The 21,958-nt window shown below is 41.6% G+C and overlaps 1 protein-coding gene and 1 long non-coding RNA gene across 3 annotated transcripts; one reads left to right on the top strand and one right to left on the bottom strand.

Moving 5' to 3' along the window:
* Positions 1 to 869: 869 nt before the first annotated feature.
* On the bottom strand, positions 870 to 1,794 carry LOC126410635 (uncharacterized). The gene is made up of 2 exons (XR_007575051.1): positions 1,477 to 1,794; positions 870 to 1,173 (listed from the first exon to the last, which is right to left on the bottom strand). It is a non-coding gene; the product is annotated as an uncharacterized LOC126410635 (long non-coding RNA).
* An 8,465-nt stretch (positions 1,795 to 10,259) lies between these two features.
* LOC116266122 (QWRF motif-containing protein 7-like) lies at positions 10,260 to 14,741 on the top strand. Of its 2 annotated transcripts, XR_007575037.1 has the most exons (6): positions 10,260 to 10,958; positions 11,622 to 11,858; positions 12,932 to 13,021; positions 13,524 to 13,631; positions 13,723 to 13,837; positions 14,282 to 14,741. XR_007575037.1 is itself a non-coding variant. In XM_031647224.2 (5 exons), the coding sequence occupies exons 1-5, from the start codon at positions 10,269 to 10,271 to the stop codon at positions 13,777 to 13,779; spliced, it is 1,182 nt and encodes a 393-aa protein (XP_031503084.1). In that variant the 5' UTR covers positions 10,260 to 10,268; the 3' UTR covers positions 13,780 to 14,741. The 2 variants fall into 2 exon arrangements, 1 of the variants encoding a protein (XP_031503084.1); XM_031647224.2 differs by having other exon boundaries at positions 13,723 to 14,741.
* Positions 14,742 to 21,958: the final 7,217 nt, after the last annotated feature.

Raw genomic sequence — 21,958 nt, 5'->3', positions numbered from 1 at the left:
ACCACCGATGGTCGTACTCCGACCAGCAGCTTCCACCCTGTGCAGCTGGAACCTGAAGGGAACAAGGGCCCAAGTGGAACTCAACGCCCTCTACGTCAGAGTCGTCCTCATACTCATCTAGTCATCTGCATCGCCGACTTTACCTTCCTAATTCTAGCGCTCTGCCGGCTGTTCCACTGGATACGGACGTGGACCTCCGAAACTTCTCAGCACCGTGAGCCTCTTCCCTTAACCGATCTGCGCTCATCCACCACCGCCACGGACGCCTTCTCCGCCGCCTGGCGCGTACCATGCTCATCAAGCTGAAGCCGACACCGGAGCCGGTTGAGAGAGGACGAGATACGTCCCGTGAGCCACCATCAGGAATCATCAAGAATGGTCGCACCAAGGCGAGACGAGGAGAGAAACTTTTTCGAGACGAGTAGCGGGACACCGGTCGGCGACAGAGATTGAATGGTGCCAATAAGTCATGTGTCTGAGGCGCTATAAGAGCCCAGAGCATTTGGCTCGCCGTCGCCGGCGTTGCGAGGTCAGAGCTCAATAATGACGGTGAGGATATGATTCAATTAATTGTTGTGGGTTCATTGTTTAGATAGGATCGACATTCTTTCGAGTGGATTAATTAATTTCATGGTCGCATAGTTTTTTTTTTTTTTTGCTTCAATCAATAATAAGACGATTTATACTAAAAATCGCAGTAAAAAATGTATTCTGTCGTTAAAAACCATATGAGTATCGCTAATGCATCTTTGGTTATGTTTTTTAGCAAAAAAAAGTTATGGCTATAATCGACTAACGGAATATTGAAAAAAGAATCTAGTCTGCTGATTTTAATAATCATTATACTGTCTGTCAGTCAGTCAGAGAGATATTAAATGGACATCGTCGAGATTTTCTATTCATTTCCTCAACAACAATAGAACAACAGATGACAGGAAGAGCAGATGTTGACCTCCAAATAAAACATATAAAATCACAAAAGGTTACTGCCAATCAAAATAGACACAAAATTGCTTTACTTTGAATTCCTTCAAGACCTTCTCGCTTTGCTGAACGACTAGATCTGTTTGGATTATTTGCAGAACCGACACCGCGTCAACATTCCCTGAAATGACAAACCCTCTTGTCTCTAGCCGGGTCTCAGTGGGATGATCAAAAAGTTTGAGACCGAACCTGAGGAAGAACGAGGAAAACAAACAGGTGAGGAGAACAGCGTTCACAAGGGAAACAAAGATTGAAAACAAGTTCAACAGCGCCAATTATTTCACAGTGGGAGTTCGTATTCCAAAGTGGAACCATGTCCCCAGCATCAATCAAAGGCAGGTTCTTGGCCTTTGAGTGCGATGACCTCGGGCGTTCTGATCGACGCCGGATCAAGTCGTGTAGTTGAACAACAATCGACTCAGGGCCGGAACTCGACACCACCCAAGCAACTCAATTGACAATTGAGAGAGAGAGAGAGAGAGAGGGTCTAACCTCATCAGACTTTAGACGAGCAGGCTGGTCGGGAGCGAGAGGCTGAGAGCACTGATCCGCGGCGGAGGAGCAGCTGGAGCAGCCGAAGCAGCAGCAGCAGCAGAGGAGGTCACACATCAACTTCAGGGTCTGCTTGAGGACGCCGCCTCTTAGTGGGATGACGCGACGACAAGTCGACTCCATTGTGAGCAAGATTGAAGCACCACTCAAGAGCTTCGGAGGCGACAGCTTAGAGGAAGGGAGAGAGAACGGCTTGGATGCCGGCGGGAGAAGATCGGCCACTGTTCTTATAGGCTCGGCCTGGTACTGGCCCTTCCATTAATGGCCGCGTTTGAATGGGTCTATTGGGGCCCCCAAGGACTCTCTTGACTCGTTCAAAAATGCTTTATAAACATTCACTGTCCCCACATCTGAAGTAAGTCGTCGTGACATGATATAGCTTCTTAAAGGGCCGTTAATACGGACAAACAAAAGGTCCTGTTAGTGTTAACAGGACCCAATGTTCCGTTCGGGCTCGGTGGTTCGTAACCATTTGAGCAAACGATGAGCAAACACGTTTATTGTGTCCTTTAATCGACTCGTCGATTTGGTTAAGCTTAAAAATATCTTGAATCCGAGGTATTAGGCCGAATCAGGAACTAACTGAGCCAACCTTAACTCGTGGCCAGGTTTTCCAACAATTCGAGCTGGTTCGGGCCATTCCGGCGAGTCAGTCAACCAAACTTTTTCGGCAAGGTTGGCCCAATGTTCCCTGTTTGCGTGTCAACTGTTCCACTTGTCAGTTACTCGGGATGTTTGAGAAGCTTTATCAAGTCTCTTTCTTGTCAAACTTTTCGTAGTGTTGCTTTTCAATGGAGCAATAAGAGAGGAAGAGGGCGTTTGGTGACACGAAAAAAAATTCCACTTGTTCATTGTCACATGGGGTCGGCAAAGAGACATTCTGTTCTTAGCGTCCGGAAAGCGGTTATATGTTTAAGGGAATGTTTGAGGTGCAAATGACCAGAAAGTCCTTGCCTCCTATAAGGGTAAAAAAGGAAATCCAAAAGAAATAAGTTTTAACAAAATGCCTAGAATATAGGGTTTTTTTTTCGACAAATAGCCAAAATACCATTAACACGAGGGTATATGAGGGATTGAGCATTTGTCTACATGCATAAGCCGCAGAACATGCGGCACACTTTAGAACGCTTATCAAACAAACTCTTACATCATACTAATGCACACATACATGTACATCAATGACATTTTTGGAGATTTCATATATGTTTTTTTCCCTTATAAGAGAGGCATGGTGCTCGAAGGTGTTCATACAACCAGCTTTTTTTTTTTTACACGAAGAAGAAATGTTATTGATTTCGATTGGAAGACAACAACTATATGACATCCTATTTGATTCAGAAGCCGATCCAAACAACACTAATGCTGGGCATCGGGCTGGGCCGTCCGCCGTCACCAGTAGGTACCTGGTACAATGGGTATCGAGGGCACTGGGCAGGACTCGATATTTCTTTAAATATTTATTTTATTAACTTTTATTATTAATACATTTATATTTTATTTTTTAAAATTTGTTCAGACTGAGCTTGGTTGGACCCCATAAGCCCAGTGGGCTTGATATTTTTTAATATTTATTATATATATATATATATATATATATATAAAGATAATATTTTATTACGATTAATTATATTTATATATTATTTTATATATATATATATATATAAAAATATATTTTTTAATTTAATCGGCCGAGCCTTGGCCGGGCTCGAGTTTGAATGATTGGGTGGGCCCAAACCTATGTTTCGGGTGCCCGGTTGGTGAGGGTCCGACTTCTTATCCGGTAACACCAATGCATGACATAAAGCTGGGCCGTTTGTAGGTATCTGATACTGGAACCAAAAAAAAAAAAAAAAAAAAAAAAAAAAAAAAAAAAAAAGCGCTGGGCCGGCTCGATAGTTTATCGAACCAACCCGGTTGGGCATGAAAAGCTTGGGCCGACTCGGGTTTAAATGGTCGAACTGAGTTTGAACCTATGTTACGGGTGTCGAGCGAGGGCCGGACGGGTAGAGCAAGGCCTATGATGCTCAGGCTTTTAGACAAGACAGTTTGCTAGGTAATAGAGAAGAGTGCATGTGAAGCTTTCAATGAATGAGTCTCGCGTCGCGTTGATCAAGTCACATGCATAGAAATTGACCAGCTCGTTCCTCTCTATCGAATTGCAGAAAAACAACTGTAATGTCTATGAAAGTCGTATGCTCGCAACATGATGGATGTTTGTCCTACAAGTATTATTGACATAGGCAGTGCTTAAACGGTTTGGATCCAGTGCATGTCCTCATCGAACCTCAAGTAATCCTTGGAGTCGGAATTCAGATGTGAACTTGAAAATTCTCCGATCGAGCAGGCTTAAGAAACCGCGTTTCCATATAATCTGCTCCCATTTCAAAATCGACTCCAGATTTCAACCACTAAACTCCATATCGAATCTGAATCCGATTACTATCTAAATCATATTTTCTTTAGTAAATTCGATGACATGGTCCTGGATTGACTTCGCAGTAACGTATTGACGATTCTTGATCCCGCGTACCCACTGTGCACAAAAGATCATTATATTTTTCTAGAAAAATAAATTAATTACGACCCCTTTGAAAAGAACGTAGAGATTGTGAATACGCTTAGCTCAAATCTATAGATTCTGAAGTCGAGCTTTCTTGGTGGCTTTTAATCCTTACCGGCTGCCTCCTTCTGCTTTTGATCTGCCGTCACTCTCTGTCTCTCCTTTCCCGCCCTCTTTCTTGCATGAAATCATGAAGCAAGAAAAGAAAGAAGCCATGTTGAAGTTGGAACCGGCACCCACAGACAACCGTTCGTTGGCCAGCAGAGCCCGGCGCTTCTTCACAGTTCCCTCCGGCCGTAATGGCCTCAAGATTGCCACCATCTTCTTCCTTTGCGTTCTTATCGTCACCTTCTTCTCTTTCCTTATCGGCGCCGCCAAGAACAACTACCAACCATACCGCCATCATAACGACCGCCATGTCTACTCCTCTAAGCGCACCGTGGCGGTCAAAATTCCGTCGAAATCCACCACCCATAGTCGTACTCCGACCAAAGGCTTCCCCCCTGCTTTTGTCAGAGTAGTCATCCTACTCATCTGCATCGCCGTCTTCCTCTTCCTGATTCTAGTTCTCTGGCTGGTGTTCGACTGGATACGGACGTGGACGTCCGAACCTTCTCAGCACCCTGGACCTCTTCCCTTAACCGGTTCTGGCTCATCCACCACCGCCACAGACGCCGCCTGCGCCGCCTTGTGCATACCATGGCCATCAACAGCAAATCGACAACCCGTGAATGCATCATCAAGAATGGGGGTCGCACCCAGGCGAGACGAGGACAGAAACTTATTCGGGAGACGTAGCCGGGCACCGGCCGGCGACCGGGATTCAGTGGTGCCAACAAGCCATGGATGTGAGGCGCTGTCTTCAGACGAGAGCCCAGAGCACCGTTTGGTTCTCCGTCGCCGGTATTACGAGGACCGATCCCCGTATCCATCTCCATGCGGGTCGAGCGCCTCGAGCTCTGACCATGGGTGCGGGGAACCAGACGGCGGCCCAACTACAGGATGTCCAACAGCTACGGATCCGATCCAACCCGAACTTTGTTATGAAGGAGAGCTCCTGCAAGGGTCGTTCCCCTGTCAGGATTACGACCCGATCCACGATCCATACTTTCATTCCGGCGATCGAACCGTGGATATGGATCAGACACCCTTCCTGGATCCAATGAGACCCTGCTCTCCGAGTGTTGACCCGATCCATGATACGTACTTGCATTCTGGCGATCAGAACCTCAGCACGGATCCAATCACGCTTTGTCCCCCAAGTGCTGACCCGGCTGCACAGGAGCCGGCTAGCGGTGAAGAGAGCAGCCGATCCGCAACCTCCAACACCGATTGGAGCGGGTCGATCAGTTTCCGGTTCCTACTGAGCGTTCCTGACGCGGGCGGAGACGAGCCAGGGCTCGGCGGCGCCGAAGATGTGGATGCACCTACGGTGTCAGCGGCAGCCGGCGACGGCGATGACAACGGAAACGGCGACGGCGATGACGACGGCAACGGCGACGACGATGATGAGATGAGTGTGCCTTCCTGGGTGGGCCCGCCGGTGCTGCCCAGATGATGAGAGCAACACCCCAGATATATGGCCATTTCCTTCTCTCTCTCTCTCTCTCTGGTTTTTGCCATCTATGAATCCGGTGGAAGTATTAGATTTGTCTTTCTTCATCTTCTCCTTATGGTTAATGGCAATGTGGTTCCTTCTAAGGCAGTCTCTGTGATCATCCACACAAGCAGAAGAAAAATGAGAAAAGTTCGAAAGGAAAGACTTCTTGATATTTGGATCATGTACTGGATGCGGTGAATTGTATGGAGTGGATCCGAGACCTCTAAATGTCACAAAGATATTTCATATTTCCTCGAGAATACAATGATGATTTTTCATTTTTCCTTTTCCAAAATGTCAATCTTCCAAATGCATTTCATTCTTTCCATTGTTGGCAGTCAGGTTCGATCCTGCTGCTCACGTTTTCCTGTCTCGCTCTTCTTAGGGTGACATGGTTGCCACGCATCCGTCCCGCTTCCGGTTCTTGTTTTTTCGTTTTGGGTGCAAGGAAAGAGAGAAGGAGGCCCTTTCGATCGTCCGCGAGCTCAGCCTTTCAATGGCGAGCAGAATCCTCAGGCGTTGCTCGGCCTATATCTCGCATCACCCGGACGGGCTAACCCTAGCCAAGATGGCCGCGGTAGCCGTCGTCTCGTTCGCCGTCGCCACCGCCACCACCTGCGTCATCACCCACGAGGAATTCGACGCCCTTCAACGCTGCTTCCTCCTTTCTGCCGCGTACTATGCCTCTTCCTCCTTCACCCATCTCCCCGCCGTTCTCTGCCTCCTCGCCATCTTCTACGCCGACCGTCTCCTGGGGAGACCCACCGCCCGCCTCGACGAACCCTCCCCATCTCCCGCACCGATTTTCAGGGACCAGAAGGGAAGTGAAGCTGCAAGCCAACTAGCGAAATGTTCCGGCAAGGAGGATTATGTTCTTGAAAACGATACGCCGACTGGACAGGAACCAGCTTTCGCTTCTCCATCCCGAGATTTCCTTCCCCGAGAAGGGAGCAACGTGACGGAGAAACTTTCTGACGGCGGGTCTCCGAGACGAGACGAAACGGCTCGGAGCGACGACGTCCAAAAGGATTGCCTCGACGGATACAAACCCCAGGACGTCCTTGGGGCAAGGCCGCCCCGTGGTCCAGTGGCCCCGTCTTCGAGCCCGAAGCTGGCTTCCGGCATAGGACTAGACGGCCTTACGACTCCTTCCGGCAGCCTCACTGAGTCGCTACCAGTCTCGCCTCCATTCAGGCGCAGGCGATATGATGCCCGGTTCGTCGACATTGACCAGGTGGGTCCCACAAACAGGAGCCGGGAAGCGGCTCCTTCGAGCCCAGCAGGCAATGAGCCGATAACTGGCTGGTGCCGAGCCTTCTCGCCGGCGGTACCGGAGCCGGTAGATCCATCGGGTCCCACAGATAACCACAAGGGCCTCGATGGGTGTTGCCTACCTTCCTGCATCCAATTGCCTGGAGGAGGCCACTTCAGTGTTACGCAGACGTGCTAGGTGGCTGCTAAGGTTTTTCTTCCTCTTGTTTCTCAATCCAGTCCTGCTTTGAGTTTTAGGTGGGGAGTGGAACATTAGTTAACTAAGTGTTGCATATCTTACAAATGCTGCTTATGAAAATCAAACTTTCATGAAAACTAAAAAAGAAAGTGAAATTTGAAGAAAGAAAATCTGTGACGAGATTTTGCATTCAATCCCTTTTATATATGTTTGGGTTACGTAGTACATTACATATTTATACTTCATACAATAAATTTACTTTTCTCTTGACAAGATTCACTCTTGTCTATATGCTAATCAACCGCTTCCATGTTTGACACAGCTCTCTTTTAAGGTGTTGCATGTGAAGATTGGTTTAGACGCCAATGTTTTGAATCCATCATTTTCTAATATTGCTTTTGTGAGAATATCAGCGATTTGGATGCCAACCTGAATCTTTCTCTCGAGTTAGAATATCGCCGGCTTGCAGCTCTTACATGCCTTGGTTTCAAAAATCTTAAAACTCGTTTGGTTCAATATATTAATCACAGAAACAATGTCAGGCAGAGTCAATACTAAATGTACACGACACGCTATGGTCACATGATCTTCAGGTGAATCTCCAGCCTCTTATGCAAGTCATATATAGTGATTGTGAATTTAATTTTGAACCATTTATTCAAATCTAGCAAAGAAATTTATATTTGATTACTAGTCAAATTATTATTTAGTAATTTATTTCATAATTGAATTTGAAGTTATAGTTCATATGAGATTAGGAACTGACAAATATGCATCCTAATTGTATCATTGCGTGATAGTCATATCTGAATTTGGTTTCAAAAAACGAAGTACGAAGTCGAGCCTGAATTTAAATTTCACTACATGCATGGAATCTGATGACGTCCAATTCGTTAAAAAGCTGGATCCAACGTAAACCCAAACAGCATACACCTCTAGATCTAAGCATCATGGCTGATTAATAACGTAAAGATCATCCAAAGTTAGAAAATCAGACGAATTGTTGCTCGTAAAATCACTTTGCCACGGCAATCTAAGATCTCAACCTTCCATTTTCGTAGAAATAAGTACGAAACTTGCATGACTACACGTAGAAACCCAAAGTTCAATGTGTTTTTCATACCAGAGATAAAAAGATGCTCTCCTCTCTATATTTCTAACACATAAAGTGTTTGTTTTTTTTTTTTTTCTGAGTTGACAGAACAAACGGGGTGAGGTTGGTAGGCAGGTTTCTAATTTTTGGGATGTTAACTTATTGTGTTGCAAAAAAATCTGAATATATAAGTTAAAAAAGCATTGTAGAATTGACATTTAAGACAAAAAAAACAGTCTTCCTAACTTGAGGGGATGTGTGTTTGTAGGAAGAGGGTAAGTACTTTGGCAAGGTATGATGAAATATTCCTTGTATTCTTACCAACATAAACGCTTGTTTTTTAAAAGGAAAATGTTGGTAGAAATCGCAATTAGCATGAAGTCTTCGCAAGAACAGGAAAAGTTGCGTTCAGCCTTGGCCAAGGAAGTAAAAGCCGGCTTAAGTCGTTGAGAAAATAGTGAAAAGTGTATCCAGTTTTTCTAAGGAATGCATGTCTCCCCGGAAACTTATCGTTCTTCATGTTTCGGATTTGACTCGCACTGGTGGATTGGACGTGCTCGATTTGATGCTCCATAACTTCTTGCATCACCTTTCTAAGGAAAAAGCTGCCTTCCTTTTCATCAGTATTAAAATTACATAGAACATGATGTGGTTTTTCGCTGTTGTTGTTGTTGGGATTTTGGAAAATCCCATTTCGAAAACTTTTTAAATTTGATTCCCAACATCTTACGCTCACGAATTTCGAAAATCACTTAGCTAAACGCATTATTTGTGCAACCAACGGCAAGGTGGCTTATATTCAAGAAGACGAATATTGGTATTCAAATTTCATAATTATTGTGTCACGTTCCGATGTGTTATTCTTTTTTACTGCGGCAAATGCGACAACTGAGTTTAAAAATATATGTAAGTAAGTACATGAAAGCTTCAAAGCAAGTAAGAATCGAATCTTAGAGACATAAGAATATAGTCATGATGGTTTTATATCTAACGTGGTTTCTCTTAAGTAAACTTTAAAAAAAAAATCAATCTGTATATTAACTAAGATACTTTAATTGAATGCTAAAGTAAAAAAAGAAAATCAATATTAATTATGCACGGGAGAGAAGAAAAACAGAAGAAGCGGGTTTTTAGCTTTCCTGCCTACTTTTGGTCTTAAAAATGTCAATGGAATTAAAGTGTGATGAGATTGAAGAGGGCAGTTGACGAAGGGATGTGGCAAGCATGTCTGGGAGCAACAAAGTCGAGGAGGTCGTGCCGGCCGGAAACTGAGTAAATGAATTTGCCCCCCAAGGGTTCGTTGAACCACGGAAACGCCCTTTTCCCCAGGGAAGACTAGAGAAGTTGCTGGTGATGCAACAGCAGAGTGGAACGAATTTTAATATGGGAAGACAAATGTTATAGTAAATTTACAAAGTATTTCTTTTACAGACTAAGTTTATAAATGTGAACTCGAGATTGATTTGAAAAAAAAATATTAAATAGATCGTTTTTCAAGTTTAAACGTATCCTTTTATCCAATTTTGAACAAAAGAATCAGCTTTACTTGAATTAAAGCTCCTTTGTTGTCCAATTGGTATTCATATACATATTTGTATGTTCAATTTGCTAAAATAATTTTCAGCTAAAAAAAATTGGTCTTAAAATATTATAACAGCAAAGGATTAGTTCTATTCTCAGAAATCAATGTCTTTATAAAACAAGATTGAATAATATACTTCCACCTTAATCAGATATAGTTTCAGTTTGGTGAGAAAAGAAAAAGTATTGGAAATTGGATTAGTGTCTCAATATATATTCAGATCCGCTTTCAGCTTATATAGTTGGGAGTTATTTGGATTTGGTAATTCAATTTTACAATTAATAAAATTTACGGCCGTGGACGATCCGCATCGGAAGAATAAGCGTGGCACTTTTGTGAATGGGAGCAACTATAAGACGCATTTATGGGTTCACGGTCAAGCTATTGTTACTTAAACGAGGGAATCGTCCGAACCAACTGGCGAATACTTGCCGAGAAACAAATGCCATGGAAGCCACCCGCCGGAATTCTGCAGCAGACTGTGAAAATTCCGATCACCAGTTCCAACGTTCTCTAAGAAGAGCTCCTTTCATTTCCCATCAGCTCCCTCCTCCGTCACCGAAATCCAGAGAACGCTCGACGTCCTTGTCCCGAAGTCGACGGAAAAACAATGAAGAGAATCAGGGCCCAAAGACTCAGCCTCCATCGTCGCCGTTACCTTCCAAAGACATCACTAAGAAGCCAGAAGTGACTTCCTTCGGCAAGATCTTAGGCAGTATGCCGTCGTTGCGGGCCTCGTACCTCTATCATCGAGCGGGAAGAGAGTCGCCAGCCGGAATCCACCCGAGCAGCAGGCCTCCTGCAACGGAGATGCCGAGATACGGCAAGGGGAAGTCTCTCGCCTGCCCGGTCTCCGCCTGGGCGCTGTCTCCCGGGAGGTCGACGCCGCCGCATACGCCGAGGATGATTCCACCGGTGCAGTTGACGCCGTCATCGGAATCGGCGAGCTCCCGCGGGGAAAGACCGAGGCCAAGAAAAATCAGCAGCGTGTTAAGTTTTTTCCGGCCGAGGAAGGCGCCTTCCGGCCAAGAGGATGCCATGCAGCAGCTGCGTGTGCTGCAGACCAGGTTGATTCAGTGGAGATTCGTGAACGCAAAGGCACAAGCGGCGATACACGCCAGAACGAGGGCCTCGGAGGTAACATTTTCCGCAAACACGTTCGGCCGGGAAACGGCCACCGGAAATCTATAGCTCCGCACGCTAGGTTATTTGCTTTCGTAGTTCCTGCAGATATCATACCAAAGGCTCGTAGACATAATTAGTCTATCATAATTTCCGACTTTGATTAATCAACCATGTTGTTCATTTTTAGCGTTTGCTGCTGACCGGATCCGCATTTGAGTATGTAGTTCTCAGAGAGAACGAGTCTGGACCTTTTGGATGAAAGTTTACTTAAGACAGTATGACCGAGCCCAAATTAATAGCAACAGTTCGGTCAGATCCAACGGGTGCTTTAGATCCGAACTTTAAGGACGATTTGGATCTGAATCCCGTAAACGTGATCATCCTTCATATCAGAAAATGGATGCTTGCATTTCGGATCGAACACTGCACTCAACTTTTCAAATCCAAGAGTCTTCAGGTCAAAATAGAATCGAGTACTTATTCGTTTCTAGATTAGTATTTACGGTCTTAAGTCCAAATCCTTATCATGTTTACACATGAAGAACTTCTTTTTCATCTTCTTTTTGTTTTTCATGCACTTGGAATTCATAAACAACCACCACTATTATGGTTTTCCATGCCCAAGAGATTAGGCATGAACTTTTTAGTGGGTTATTTACTTGTTTTCTTTAGCAGAACCAAACTCGGATGCAATGGCTGTTGATCTCTCGCCTGCGGAACTCCATTACGGAGAAGAAGATAGAAGCTCACAGGTTGAGGCACGATATCAAGCTAGACAGGCTTCTGGATTCTCAAATGAAGTGCTTGCATGAGTGGGAGAAGATGGAGAAGAAGAATATGGAGGCAGTGGCGAGAACATCAAGACTTCTGGAGGCAATAGTTGCAAGAGTCCCCATTGTTGGAGGTGCTAAGGTAAGGTTCCCTGGCGTTTGATGTATTAAAAGCGTGTTTGTTGCATATGAAATTGATCCAGAATTCCATTTCTTGACATTTTCAATTCCCTTTTTCTCCCCCTGATTTCCATTGCCGGATCGAACAAGAGATGAATTCAGATAATACTTATAATAGATCTGACATCTTCACCATCGTTTGGTCTAATTCAACCGTCCTCAGCGCATGCTAATGGTCTCTGTCGTCGTCGAAATGAAGCTGTCCTTGTATCTCTTTGTTACGATTTGGCAGACCCCTGATCTGCTTAATTATCAAATCGAGCTTAACGGCCAGGGGGGGAATTTCGTAGAGCGTAGCATTGTGATATCAGTTGGTTCTTGATACTGGTTCAGCCATCTTCGACTTTAGTTAATACATTTCTTTGGGCCATAAACTGAAGTAATTGATTACCATAGTCCTTTCCATTGTTCTCAAATTTTACTTGGTTATCATGACTGAGTGATGCAAAATCTCTTTAACTGTCCACGAGACAAATATGGCCTTTTCCAATGTTCTTCTCGTAATATGACTTTTTTCTTGCTGGGAATTATGATATGTGCAATCTTCTGATGATATTTTCTTTTTGTCCTGTTTTTGTTGCTTGTAATATGGAAATGGTGAAGCAAAATTTGTTTCTCAGATGGGAGGTCGTTGTGATGTAGGTTGCACTTAAAAACTGTCTACATGTTGCTAGCGACGGTTATATTTTTTTGTCTGTGGTTTCTAAATTCTATTCTGTAGACATCTATCCACATATTTTTGTCTGTGGATTTTCATCCATGGAATCTTATCAATGAATTTCTGTCCACGGATTTTTGCCTACGTCGATCAAACGCCACCTAAAGTATGGGGAGCGCAACTGGGTCTCTTACTTCGAAAGTGGCTTCTTAGCTGGTGGAAGGGAAAGAAAAAAATATATGTACTGCTGAATACGGCCATCTTGATCCAAGAGCAAAACCCTTCTTTCTTTTCTGTTGCCTTCTTAAAACCAAATAAGGAGATTCGGCGCACGCCCGTTTGATCGTTTCTGGAGATAACCATTCTCATTTTTGCAGGGAAATGTGGGTTCAATTCTGCGCGTTATGTACGTTGCAATGGATATCATGGAAAAAATTGAAGCAGCAATTGCGAGATTCTGCATAAAGGTGAAGCTTGCCTGAAAATTTGTTGCCTTTAGCGGCATAACGTTGCTCCGTATATGAACTATGAATCTTATCTTTTTTTAGTTATAAATTCATTTTTCATATGAGAAAGATTTCGTTGAACTTACTGTGAATATAGCCTGCATATAGATAGCCCTCTTGGGATAAAAGCTCAGAGGTATATCTTTGAAGTGGAAATAACTTGTCACGGGTAATTCTTCATCTAGAGCACCACGGTTTTAGTGTCCAAGATTCTCTGTCTGCAAAAATAATGTCTGTTATAACTTCGAGTTCACCGTATTCAATGCATGGACTAGACATCAAGTATTAGAACTCAAAATTCTTCACTTCTGGCAGGGATCTGATTTAGGATTATTCAATGTCGACAATGGAATCAACCAGAATTTTTAGTTAAATTTCATGCCGATCATCATAGTGCAAATAATGATATTATATTTTCTTTCTCTTCCTTTTTCTAAGTTGATCCATGTATTTCTGGGTGCAGACAGGTTTCATGGGATCAGTTGTCGTTGAGCTTGTAAAAATCACATCCCAAGAGAGGTCAAGTTTAAATGAACTTATGGGCCTTATATCCACAGTGGCATCACTGGAGGTAAGTTTTATGGTTAGCCTGATCATCATCACGTAAATCCATTCCACATATATGCAGTGATGTTCTTAATTATTGCATTTCTTATGAGCAGGCCCAGGAATGCAGCGTAAGAGCCCATCTTATTCAAGCATCTGAAGCAACTAATTGATCTATACCGGAGTTCACAAATGCAGCAGCCAAGTATCGAAGATAATCTAGTTTTGTAGGTACAAAATTCGATTAGTAGCTAACTGAAGTAGTGCACTCGATCAATCTCGAGTACATTTTAAAACCTCACTGCCTTCTAATTAAGCCAAGATGTATATGAAAAGATATTCTTAAGCTACTATAATCTATTACTGTTGATGTCGACGAATTGCATTTATCTGATTATCCACTCAACTAAAAATCCAAGTAGTTGAACTGTCCAAGGAAAACAGAACATGGCATGCTGCTGCTGTGCGGCCATTTATGTCGTCTTTCTTATCCCTTCTTTTCTTCTATTTTTCCAAAAATGGTAGCTACCTCAGCTTCGTTGAGAAATTAAACAAGAAATAATAAGGCACTTAGCCGCCCTCAATCCTTCATCCAAAAAAATCATTCAAGCCTACCAAAACGGACTGTTGTTACTTCAACTTTTTTTTTCTTAATGTTTACTTAGAAACCTCCAGGACCAAATGAACATCATCTGTACGCCATGAGATTCTGCTGAAAACAACAAGAAGCAGTTCGTCTCGATCCTCCCATATAGTCCTTGCATCTCCCCATTTGAGCCACTCTCCGTTCTCCCCCTGCCTTCCTGAACTTCATTAACCGACCATGGCGTATCACTTCCTGAACTTCCGCTGGTGGGCACAGCCATGTGATGACCATGCTGCTCCTCTGGCCGTTCACGCCGAAGTTTTCTTTATGGGGACAGACACTGAGATCTTCGCGCGAGCTCACAACGTCTCCGCCACTTTTATTCTCTCGGTTGAGCGAGATTCTGTTGCAGAGTCAGTCGGTAGGAGAAAGCCGTCCGGCTCGTAATGGGCAGGGCTGCCGGCGTTCGGCGGTGGACGACGCCAAGGTCTGATGAGGACAGTCTTCATGGTCGCATTGTAGAGGAAGATCCACAGTCCACACACCTAATTTGGGACTGCCACTGCGATTATGATGTCTGTTGTGTTAGACAAGAAACAGTTGAAATCATTTAGACGTTATTTAAAGTAGTACTCTCTTTGTTACCTTGCCAATGTTGGTAACGCTGTCAAGCAATTCATGAGTTGTTGATCACCAAAACATTTGCTTCGTTCATAAGAAAGCCAAATAAAAAGTGTGCATTCATTTTACGCTCCTTTTATATACGGACTTAAAAGAACAAGACAATTTAAAGAACAAGAACAATTTCAAACTTTTGATTCGATAAATTTCAACCCGCTTCATATCAATTTCTGTTCCAGTCCTAAAAAAAAAAAAAAAAGAAGAACCAAGATAGTCAATCAGTTAACAACCTCATTTATAAATGTTCCAAGATTTATCATAATCTTAAATACACGACAAAACTTTTCAAAATGGCTTAAGACACAAGCATATGTGTGTGTGGAACTCCAGATCTAAGAATTGAACCCACTCAAATACAACTTGTTAACCTGGTTCACCCTCATACCAAGTTCAGGTTACAACCAATCACTTAACAACTTCTTCTTTATAAGTTTCCAAATTCCTCTCAATCTAAGATGTGCAACTAAACTTTTCAAAATGAGGCATTACAAGTAGTGTCAACTAATTATACGTTTTTTTTATTGTGTGTTGGTGAATACTAACTCTTGTAATTTTTGTAATTATGAAATATCGCAAACTTTACTGAATATACATAAATGTATGTATTACATACTATTCAGTTTAAGTTCATTGTAAAATCAAACATAAAGTGCTGGCAAACTTATCTTCTTTGTCTATTTATAGAAAAAATGCACTATAAAAGTTATGACTTGACAGGGCCGAGTCACCGAATCAACTCTCTAACCCCGTGACCCGCAGCTGATCTGAGTCCAAATCATGAGTTTGCCAACTATGCCGAGTCAAAACCCCTACCCTTCCTCAATGTCGATTGGGTTCTAAGCAAAGGACCATCGATGGCAAACGGCTCTTCATACTTCGGTTCATGGAAGACCCTGATTTTCCATGGAAAAGTGAGAAACAAGAACTGCAACGAAAAGCAGTTCAAGCTCAAGGAGGCAGAGACCGTGAAGGCTACCAACAAAAAGAAAAAATGTGTACTCTAATGGTGTATTTACACAGGGGGGCTTTCTCGCTCAAGAAGGAAACCATGAATTAGTTGAAGAACAAAGATAAACGATGAAGTTGTGGGTATGTGCAAGCTTTATGCATTTAATTAAACACAAAAAAAAATGGATGCTTCAATCTGCAAGCATCCTTGTCTGGACATTCTTTGGTCGTTACTTGTGTTGCATAAATGTGGGTTGTTTCAATTTGCAAGCATCCTCGTATTTTATATTGTCCTAAATCAGCTCTTTGCTTGCTTTAGCATTGTATTTCACCAAACACGGATTTGAGATCAGATTCGGATCAAACATCGCCTTACCAGCTTCGACGCTCTACACCACCGATAAAACTGGATTGTAAAAATTTGGGATAAATTGGTTAAGAATCGTGCAACTCCTCTTTTGCTTGATAAATAAGGAAAATCGTAATATTTTTTTAATTATCTGGATGTTTCTTCTCGCCCTAGATGATGATATTCATTGTTTTTTCCTTGTGGAAAATATATTCTTCAAGAGAAATTTGTCTGGTTTCATACAGATTATACAATACCAATATGGCATGCCTAAAACAAACAGTTTCCTTAGCCCGTCAAATCCAAAAAAAAAAAAAAAAAAGCTCCATGGTTATGGTTTCTGATATATCTAAAAAATATAAATTTATTCGAGTAGTTCTTTTCTAAACAACCGCTCTTTCTCCCTTTGTTGCCATTACTTAAACTCATCTAAACTATTTTCTGCTTTTGTTCCTCAAATGAAATGTCGGTAGATTATTTAGACTGTTTTCTACTTGCATTTCTCACATGCTCTATCGTATGTGCACGCTTTCCACGTCCGGTTTCCATGTATCACATTCTGCACGCATTATAAATGGACGCTAAAGTGTTAAAGTTATTTCTCACTCTTTAGTTAGATGAAAAATGAAGGTGTCCAAGTTACCTCTTTACTTGCTTTGAAGGAAGAGCAAGAACATGTCATCAAGTGGGCGCCGCATTAGAATAAAAATTAAATTTGGCCCCTTAACTTCATCCCTTACTTCTTCTTCCCTTTCTCTTCGTCAACTCTTCGTTTGTGAGCAGAGCACCTACCAACTGGCCTTCGACTTGTCCGCCATGGCCATGAGGCATTGGCTTCTTCGCGTCAGCCGTAGATCCTCGATCCTAGCGGCAGTCTTCTGGCCGTTCATCACCAAGCTTCATTTCTGCTGTCGAACATCCACATTTTCTGGTGATCTTCTCTCTTCTTCGACACTGTTTCTCTTCCAGTTCGGCCGAATTGTATTTCAAGACAGTTTGATCCTCGATGGCCGGAGATGGCGAATGGTTCTTCGGTTGTTGCAGGAGAGAATCGGTCCGATCGCCGGGAACCCACCAGACGCAACCAGCCTTCATGGAATTTCCTTGGTCGCTCTCTAGATCGATGAAGCTTTCGTAGTAAGTCTAGTGATTTTGGTATATAATATTAGTGTTTTGATGTATCTGATCTTTAATTTAACGCTCAAACCCCATAGTGGCTCATATGTGCCAAGAGATCATGGCTCTTATTGTCTGATTTTGCATCTTATACATGAGAGGCCATAACAATTGTTCTCTCAGTATACTCTTTTTTTTTTTTTTTTCCTTTTGTCAACTTAAGATCAGTGAGTATCATGCTGATTGTGGCGTAGAAGCTAGAGAAAACTCCTTTCTCATATGAACCATGAAAAAAAAAAAGATTCTTCATAAGGAGCTTTTACCAACGTGACATGTTAAAAAAAGGTAGAAACATACATGTTTTACAAGTTTATATTCAAGGATTTACACAACAAGAATGTAGATGAGTTGAATGTTTCTGGTTTGTGGAGGACAAATGCAATCAGCATCGTTATATTTTGATTCTAATTACAAATTCATGTCAGTTCCAAGCCTGCATAACTGAGACTGGTGCCATTGCTGGATGCCCGGGAAATATGTTCTTACCTCTCACCTGTGATATTGGTAAAAGAAGATAATTTATGCGTGGAGCTGCCGACAGGAGCTCGATCATCTTGGGTTCAGACTTAGCACCTCAAAAGTTCGATTCTCTTACTTACCGGTCCACTTTTATCGTAAACTGTTAGCGCTCTATATATCTAATCTCGGGTTGCTAATAAGAAAAATCAATACTCTTTCTCTCTTGTCAATCTTACCGTCAAACGATTGTCCATGGCATGTTTCTTCTAGAGAACTGAACTGCAATAAGTTTTCAGAAACGGAGATGTTAAAAAGAAATTAATTGCTTGAATAGCATTAAGAATGGAAATAACTGCCTCCGGCTAGCAGATCGTTCATCATTCACTTGGGTCGTCTGATTCCAATTTAATTTTCTTGGTTCTAAATCCTGCAAGCTTTAGATATGTAACCTACTGATCTATTCTAAGTAGTAGTGTTCTCATCTATTCTCTTAGCTCAATTGGTAGCTTACACAGAGGGAGACAGAGAGACTGTGTCTGTGCGCGCGTGTATGTGACGTTCTTTTGAGGAGGAAAAAAGAAACGCTAAAACTAAAAAGTAGGCAACCTTCATCTTTGCCTGCTTTTCCTTCTCAGTTGTGCCCATTAAAGAAGAGATCCTTCTCCACGAGTACTCTCTCTCTCTCCCTCTTTGCCTGCTTTTCCTTGCAGGCCATATCAATATTTTTTTATCTCTAGTGCTTTGGCCATCATCTTGCCAAACAATGCATTTGGTTGTAGAGTCACACACCACTTTTTCACTTCTTGGCATTTCTTCTGCTATATGCTTTCTTCTTCGTGTCCTTCTTTGCGACAGTTTCTACCTGTCTCTCTCAATTATTCTTGTCTGCTCCGCCTTTTTATCCCTTTATACTCTACCTTTCGGTTTTGGCACTATTCCTTGCAATCGCGGTTTATTAGTTGTCTGTGGCGCATCTGAAAAGTGCACAACAAGAAGGTGTTCAGAAATATAGCCGCTTCAGTAAACTCCTTCAGCTACTTGGTCAAGAAGGTTGATGTGGATCTTCCACTTCACCTTGGCCAGCAATTGCGCTCAGCCACAGATTAGCTTTTCATTCAAATTCGTTCTTTCTTCTTTGTTATGTGGTTTTTTCTTTTTTACTTCGTTTTCTTTTGTTTTTTTACTGATTTTTTGTTTTCTTCATCGCTACTCTTCATTGACTTCTGTTCATTAATTCCCATTATGTCATAACTCTCTCTCTCTCTCACCGTTGTCTCATCAAGAAGGAAATTAACTTCCAGAAAATGAATTAAAGTCGCTCACCGTTGTGTCATCAAGAAGGAAATTAACTTTCAGAAAATGAATTAAAGTTTCCGTCCGTTCTGAAGGCATTGCTGGTTGCCTTAGTTCGAAGCACGAACTATCGAGTTTTTTGCAAAATAATACGAGGCAAACTACAACATGCAGAATCCAAATTTCTAGCGATCTCCTATATCTTCTATTTTAAGCATTGAAAAGTTGCATAAGTACTTCTAAACATCTAACCACGAATAAGATTTCATTGTACTCAGATTATTATTTTTATATAATTAATATGAATACAAAATCACGCCCGTCATTTAGAAAATGAAAAGAATCTGTTGTCTTCTTTATTATTTTCAAAATTGGCAAACCAGAATCGCGTCATGAGGGTTACTGTTAGAGTACACCTTATTCACTGTTAACAAAAAGGTTATCATACAAAATGTAAAGATGCTTTCACGTGGCCCAGGCCCATGACGTGAAATTGACTGTGCTACAGGCCCATTCTAAAAACTTAAGACATAATAATTTCTTACTTTGAAAATTTCAAGATTTTAGTTTACAAAAATCCAACAAATTACATAGAAGAATGCAAGTTTGAAGAAAATGGAAAATATTTGTCAAACATAATAAAATAACGTAAACAATTAGTTATAATGTTTCATTCATCGGAAAAGAGTAATTGATAAATTTAAATAAAATTACAAAAATAGAGTAACTAAATAAAAAATAACAACATTTTTTGTGAAAACGTGTTTTTATTAAAACCAAGTTTTTTAATGAATTTTAAAAACTTGGTTTATTTGTTTGAATGACACGCCCAAAATTTGGCTGTTATGAATAATTTAAAGAGGTTAGGGTTTTCACTTCTTTTTTTCAAAGTCAGGTTTTGCTAAAATTGTTGGTTTTTCCTTAAAACCTAGTCTTGGTAGCATGGTTTTACTACCAATACTACACACCTTATATATATATAAGGTGTTATATATATATATATATATATATATATATATATATATATTATGATTCTATGGTTGATAATGAATGCCTGACTTTTCAAACCTCACAACAGTTATCGTATCTTTTGTAGCCATAGGGTTCACATGCGTCCATTAATTACCAATGCAAATATGAATAATGAATTTAATCAGGTTAATTTAGTAAGGAAAATAAGATCTTACCACCAACTTGGATCTGAATATTGTATTCCATTCTGCATCATGCGATTCATATGGGTCACATTTGTACGAGCACACTTTTGAGTATGTTTTTCTGTTCCATTGAGTTCGGTATCGCTGGTCGATCGAACTAGCAACTGGTTGGCAGCCTGTTACTCCTTTGATTCTACATACACAACTCTCAACCCTAAGGACAAGGTGAAAAGGAAAATGCCTTGGACCTTCTCTCAGAATCAGCCTATGAATTGTTATGAAACCTTTTTTACAAGTTCAGACTTGGTGAGTCAAGAGGGGAAATTGATGTATATACTTAACATGTGGAGGTCTGTTTGAGATAATCAATAGCTACTATCCAGTTATGTTGTCCCAAGGAGTGTAACATAGTTGGTTAGACTGATGGGTCGGTGAAAGTCAGGTTGTTAGTTCAATTTTCATGAGCACTACTCCTTATAGACTATAAGCAATAGATGCACAACATTTTAGTTGATTGGTATATCATTCCCCACCTTAGTTTCGATGCATCATGAACCTCAGAGCCCGAGGGAATAGAAATGTGTTTTAATTTCTTCAGTTTTCTTACCAAAAACCCTTGGACTGCAAATTCATTACTTTCATAAATATCTTTCAACATAATATAGAGAAGCATCTTTTTGAAGTAGAGACATATTGACAATGTAGGTTGGCAAGTGACAAGTGGCAAAAATATTAAAATGTGGCTGGGCTGGACCGGCCCGACACCTGAAGCTCGAGCCTGAGTTCGACCCGGTTAAAATAAAATTATTTTTAAATATAAAATAATTTTTTTCATATAAAATACATTTTTAATAATATAATATATATTAATTAATAAAATAAAAAACAATATTAAATAACCTACCAAGCCTAATTGAGCCCCGCCGAACCGACCCAGGCCCAATGCCTAGCCCTAACTAATGGGCTTGGTAAAGAACTATTTGATAGATGCCTTTAGATAGATTTATTGATAGAAGAAACCTTCTGTGTTATCACATGCTGCATTTAGAAAGTTAGGGCCCGTTTGATTGTCGGTTGAAATTTAACGTGGTAAATTTACCATAGTAAATTTCTCTTGAAAAATTTACAAGATAAAATTTCTCTCTCTTTCAATTTGAGGCCATGTTTGATTGTCGGGTGAAATTTAACGTGGTAAATTTAACCATGTTTGATGCACACGAAAAAAAAAAACGACTGAAAATAGGGAGACAATTAGAGGGAGGTGAAACAGTGACGTCGCTTGTCCATTCTGGCTTAAGCCGATGGACAGGGGCAATGGACAATGAAGCAAGCGAGCAGTGAAGCAAGGATGGCATCGGCAAATGATGCTGGGGCCAGAGCTGAATGACACCGAGGTTTCAAATGGTTACTGGTGTGAGCTCGACCACCGGGAGAGGGAAAATAACTAAGAATGATGCATTGCATAATAGCAGTCAGATAGGGGAGGACTTACCAGAACAAAGGAATCACACAGGGATGCTGGTTTAACAAGCACAGCTCGAATGCTTTTCAATCATGGGATGGTGGAGGAACAATCCATGTTGGGTTCAGGCGGGAGGCGGTGGAGTTTCGGTGAGGGTGGATGCTAGGAAGAACTTGAATAGGATTATATTCCATTCTTATCTCTATAATGGCCGTCGGACTGCTCCAAGCCAACCCCCAAG

Source organism: Nymphaea colorata, chromosome 12, assembly GCF_008831285.2.
Source record: "Nymphaea colorata isolate Beijing-Zhang1983 chromosome 12, ASM883128v2, whole genome shotgun sequence".
Taxonomy (NCBI): Eukaryota; Viridiplantae; Streptophyta; class Magnoliopsida; order Nymphaeales; family Nymphaeaceae; genus Nymphaea; species Nymphaea colorata.
This window is presented reverse-complemented; position numbering and strand designations above follow the sequence as displayed.

What these genes read in the sequence shown, in the direction of transcription:
- LOC116266122 (XM_031647224.2), top strand. Translation starts at nt 10,269, where the DNA reads ATGGAAGCCACCCGCCGGAATTCTGCAGCAGACTGTGAAAATTCCGAT. An exon ending in TTGCGAGATTCTGCATAAAG is followed by an intron (nt 13,022 to 13,523) that starts GTGAAGCTTGCC and finishes TTCTGGGTGCAG; the next exon opens with ACAGGTTTCATGGGATCAGT. An exon ending in CCACAGTGGCATCACTGGAG is followed by an intron (nt 13,632 to 13,722) that starts GTAAGTTTTATG and finishes TCTTATGAGCAG; the next exon opens with GCCCAGGAATGCAGCGTAAG.